At 44.8% G+C, this 4,869-nt stretch overlaps 1 protein-coding gene across 1 annotated transcript in view; it reads right to left on the bottom strand.

Moving 5' to 3' along the window:
- Positions 1–4,869, bottom strand: part of LOC107297378 (leukocyte antigen CD37-like) — a 23,740-nt gene that overhangs the window by 11,866 nt on the left and 7,005 nt on the right. Inside the window, exons 4-5 of the mRNA XM_015826742.1 lie at positions 3,305–3,374; positions 1,702–1,776 (exon numbers count right to left, since the gene is read on the bottom strand). Of these exons, the coding sequence (XP_015682228.1) occupies positions 1,702–1,776; positions 3,305–3,374 (145 nt within the window). The remainder of the gene's footprint in view (positions 1–1,701; positions 1,777–3,304; positions 3,375–4,869) is intronic.

Genomic DNA, 4,869 nt, shown 5'->3' with positions numbered 1-4,869 from the left:
ACGCCGTTTCTTTCCCGGACTTCTTTGGGTGAGTCTTCTAGCTTTTCTTAGCTGTAGAGACTGTATCCCACCTTCGTCGCCAGTGTTAAGTCCTGGGAATAATGGCGCTTGAGACGAATCATCTCCAACAAGTCTTTATTGTTTGCTCCACTCTACGAACAACCAGAGCAGAGGCACGCAGGCCTCTATTTATACCCTCGGATCCCCGGGCAAGTTCAACCAATCATGAGGCGGGCTTTTCCCGCCTTGTGCATGCGCACAAGGCCGGCGCCGCTCAGTCTTGTCCCGGGCAGCTTCTGCAAATGCCCGGGACTCTTGCTACGTCCTGAGCCTGCCTCTTGCAGGCTCAGGACACAACATCAAGGACTACCTTTATTCGGAGTAGAATGGGAGGTTCTGCCCAAACTCTACTCTCAGTGGACAAAAGTTCAAACCAAACAGGATGCAAGGTTTATTTTCTTTTCCCAGATAATCCAGCAGTGGGGAACAGCGATGACAGCAACTGCAACACCAAATCTTTTCCATCCTCTCAACACGCCATACACAGTTGCTGATCACCCGGCCCTTCCAGAAAGGAAGCTAGTTCTCTTACTCATTGTATCATGCAATACTTTAACCCCAAGCCTTAATTACTTTTGCTACGGCACCAAACCAATTATTAAAGGCATCACCATACAGTATGCATGCTTGTTGTGAAAGGATTTTAAAGAACCCAAGGACTGCACAAAGAATGGGAGAGGGATACCGCTAACTTTGGCTGTAGTGTAAGCCAGATGAAAAAGAGTGGCAAAAAGCAGACATTTTTCTGATTAACAAATCACATGATTTGTAAATCATAATTTACAAACATCACATTTACTCCTGGAGAAAATATATATATATCTTTTCGCTCACTCTTTTATATACCCTGCCACACATCTTCTCTTATGCCACCCCGCATCTGTGAGTCACTAAGAGAAGGACACAGAAATATTGAGTCTAAATTGATTCTTCTCTTTCACAGGCCCTAGTCATTCCTCCCCCACCCATTTTTGTTTTGGTTCTGGGCAGAGAAAGAGAGAAAGGGAAAGAGAAGGGAAAGGGGGGAAAAAAGAGAAAGGATTTAGTCTAGCTAGTAAACTTGCAAAATGGTGGAACACAGTATTATATTTCAGATCACATTACAGGATCACATTGTTTTCTCCCCAGGAATTCTTGTAAATGGAAAACAAGGATATGCAAGTAGTGAGCTAGTTTAGAAATGCCTTTCTCTCCAGATGCTTTATTACAAATCTCTTTTGGCCCAGCAAATCTTGTATTTATTTTGGTGGGATTTAACATCTAGATTTAACCATTCTGCGTTTGTGGACCAGTGGTGGCGGTGGGGGAGAGGGAAAGGTTCTGCATGCTCGCCCACCACTTGCATGGCCCAGTTTTGAACAGGCCACAGCCCAGGGGCTGGGGACCCCTGATCTAGAGAACATTAGATTCCCTTGCATACGTGGGCCGTTGTATATGCAAAGAAGCATTCAGCAATCAAGGGGTATGATCTTGGGGAAGGCTGTTATCCAGGATGTAGACCAGATCAAGGACTAGGAGTAAAATAAAAAAAGAAGGGAATGAGAAGGGGGGGGGAATCCCTTCTGGTAGAATGAAGCATTATTGAAATAGGTGTATGGCGACCATTTTATGAGAAATTTTCTGATTTATGACACTGCTTACCGTGTTGCTATGTGTCTGTATCAGGATTGCAATGGTGACTTGACCAACAAACAGGAGCAATAGGAAGGCAAAGTACTATTGATGGAGAGAGAAAAGGCCAGCAAAATCAGTCAACATCACCATGGTATCTATTATTCATTCATTCATTCATTCATTCATTCACATGAACATTACTTCAAGTTTCTTACAAACAAGCATGCTAAATTTATTTTTAATCTGCATTTTTGCCTATACAGTATTTGATAAGTATTATTAAAATACAGCCACATGCTATACCCAACCTCCAAGCAATCACCATTAAAAAAACCTAGCGGCCATCATTAAAAACTGAGAACCACTGCTATAAACATTGAAACCTCATCTGCAGCTAAATCACAAGGTACCAAATATATCACTACAAAGGGAAAATACCACAGAGCATAATTACCTTTCTGCATTTCCCACTACAAAAGCCTCTTGGGAAATTACCACCTCATGCACTATACAGGTTCTCCTTCCTTTATTCTGTTGTGTTATTAAAAGGTACACAACCGGATTTCTACCGGTGTCTAGAGGGATCACCTGAGCCACTAATTAACTAAATGCTGTGCCATCGTTTTATCAATATATCAGTCTTATATTAAAGATGAAATGTCCACATATAGTATTCATAAATTTTTCTTGTAATTGAATGCCATATAAGTGTCAGCACAGTTACACCTACCCTCCAAATAAAGTATATCAGCTTTTTCAGTTGTTTTATAGAGTAATGATTCCAACAGAATAGAATTTTTGTAGTTCGGCGTTGAACGTGGGGTCCTTGTTACTGTCTGACTTTGGTAGTTTCCTTGGAGACGTTTCATTACCAAATTAGGTAACATCATCAGTATTAGTCATTGATGAAGTTACTTAGTTTGGCAATGAAACATTTGCAAGAAAACAACCATGCTCAGAGAGCACCAAGGACCCCACAGTAAAGATTATTCACAATCTTTCAATTGCAGGAATTCTTCGCTTTCATGTTACCTCATTGTCTGAAGATCCAGTTTCCAGAGAAATCCTAGTTTCCAGAATTTGTTGCTTTAATTTGTTGCTTTAAGGCAAACGAGGTCCAGGCAGAAGAAGAACATCGTGGCTTCAAAATCTAAGGGACTGGTTTGGGCAAAACTCAGCAGCACTTTTTCGTGCGGCTGCTGATAAAAACAGGATCGCCAACATGATCACCAACGTCCGATAACGGATATGGCACAAGAAGAAGAAGAAGAAGTTGCTTTAATCCAGGAGTTGGCAACTTTTTCTCACCCTAAACTCTATCCCACAAGTCTGCATCACATGGTTAAAATATTCTTCTCCAATTGCCCACCAAATTTCTTAGAACTTAAATGTTTCATCTCAAAACTTCAGAAGGTTTTTGTCTTCCTGAAAAGATCACCAAAATCTTTCAAAACTTGTTCCATTTGGTGAAGTATTTATAATGCTTTTTTTAAAAAAAAAATTTAAGAGGAGCATCGTTTCGGATACAGGAGCAACATGATGTTCCCACCTGACTGAACCCAATAAATGTTATTTCCCTTTCTTAGACAGCACCAGAATAGAGGCCCACAGCTTCTACCCAGCTACTTACAAGTCCTAGCATACACTTGATTTCCTTGAGAGAGCCCAAGCATCCAAGAAATCCCAATAACATTGTTAGTGTTAAGTCCGGAGAATAATGGCACTTGAGACGATGCATTTCTAACAGGTCTTTATTCTCTGCTTCCAATCTACGAACAACCCGAGCAGAGGCACGCAGGCCTCTATTTATACCTTCTGATCCCCGGGCAAATCCAACCAATCACAAGGCGGTCTTTTCCCGCCTTGCGCATGTGCGCAAGGCCGGCGCCGCTCAGTCTGGTCCCGGGCAGCTTTTGCAAATGCCCGGGACTCTTGCAACGTCCCGAGCCTGCTTTTGCAGGCTCAGGACACAACACCCCTCCCCCCTAGATAAAATAATACTGCGCCCAACATGGACGCCACCATAGTAAGGTTTTGTGTACTAACTATTATATGAATGTCACAAGATGTGTGTAAGGTGTGGGGCTGTTCCGTCGTACCTGGACCCAATGTGCCCCAACCCCGTTTCCACAGAGTCAACCAGTCTGGATCTATAATTCCAGTTATTAATATATATATATGCTCACCTTACGTAATCTGCAAGGTATTTTGGAGGGCCTTTGACCCTTAGCGACCTTCTCGGACCTGGGGAGCTTGTAGTGTTTTCCCAGTTACTTCCCACACTAGGTGAATTACCCTGTGGTTGTCTCGTGACTTCTGTTTGACTTTCCTGCCCATCTCCTAAGCTCGAGAAGTCAGGACTCTGCCGCTCACTATACCTGGTTGACCTACCACCTATGGAGTTTTCTAACCCCTCTGAACTCATCTCCATGTTTCCAGACGGAGTGTGGTTTTCCTGGCTCCTTTCTGTAGTGATAGGGTCCTGGGATACCTCCCTGTTAGCCCTAATGCGTGGGGACATCCTTCTTTGAGCCATTTCTGCAAAGGACGGGTTACCCCTTTGTTTTGCCTGCTCTCTTGTATGTTGTGCGTTGTGAGTATGCTCCCAGTCATTCTCCGTGTCTGGAGTATTGTTTGTGAGGTGTGGATAGTTAGTATACCTCCGTTGGGACTCCCAGGCTGGAGTGTGTGTGGGGGTGTCTGTTTGCCCCCTGCCCCATGAATTTCTACTTGAAACTCCTGTGGAACGTGAATGTTGAGTACCCGTGTTGTCCCCCACAACCGTCGTTGGCTGTTGATTCTGATTCCCAGAATGCATTTCCCATTCCTCCTCCCCCCCTAGAGGAGACCGAGGAGGAACCCTAGGCGAGTCCCGCCTCACACGTAGTTGATCAATGTGGCGGCGAAGAACGCGGCCGTCTTCCAGGGACACCTCGTAGGACAGAGGCCCCGAGACCTTGCAGACCACAGCCGGGACCCAGAGGTGTCCAGGCCCGTAGTTCCTGGCCCAGACAGGATCACCTTCATGCAGGACCCGTGGTGGGTGTGGCTGAGACACCTGTGAAGCTACACGCTCCGGATGCAGCCTGTCCAATTTAGTCACGAGCCGACGACCCCAACGGAGTTCGGCCGGGCACTTACCCGTGGCAGTGCACGGAGTGGTACGATGGGCTAGAAGAAAGTCAGCCAACCTGT

This window comes from Protobothrops mucrosquamatus, unplaced genomic scaffold, assembly GCF_001527695.2.
Source record: "Protobothrops mucrosquamatus isolate PMUCROS unplaced genomic scaffold, P.Mucros_1.0 scaffold3269, whole genome shotgun sequence".
In the NCBI taxonomy this organism is placed as follows: Eukaryota; Metazoa; Chordata; class Lepidosauria; order Squamata; family Viperidae; genus Protobothrops; species Protobothrops mucrosquamatus.
The sequence above is the reverse complement of the archived record's forward strand: the minus strand, read 5'-3'. Positions and strand labels throughout refer to the sequence as shown.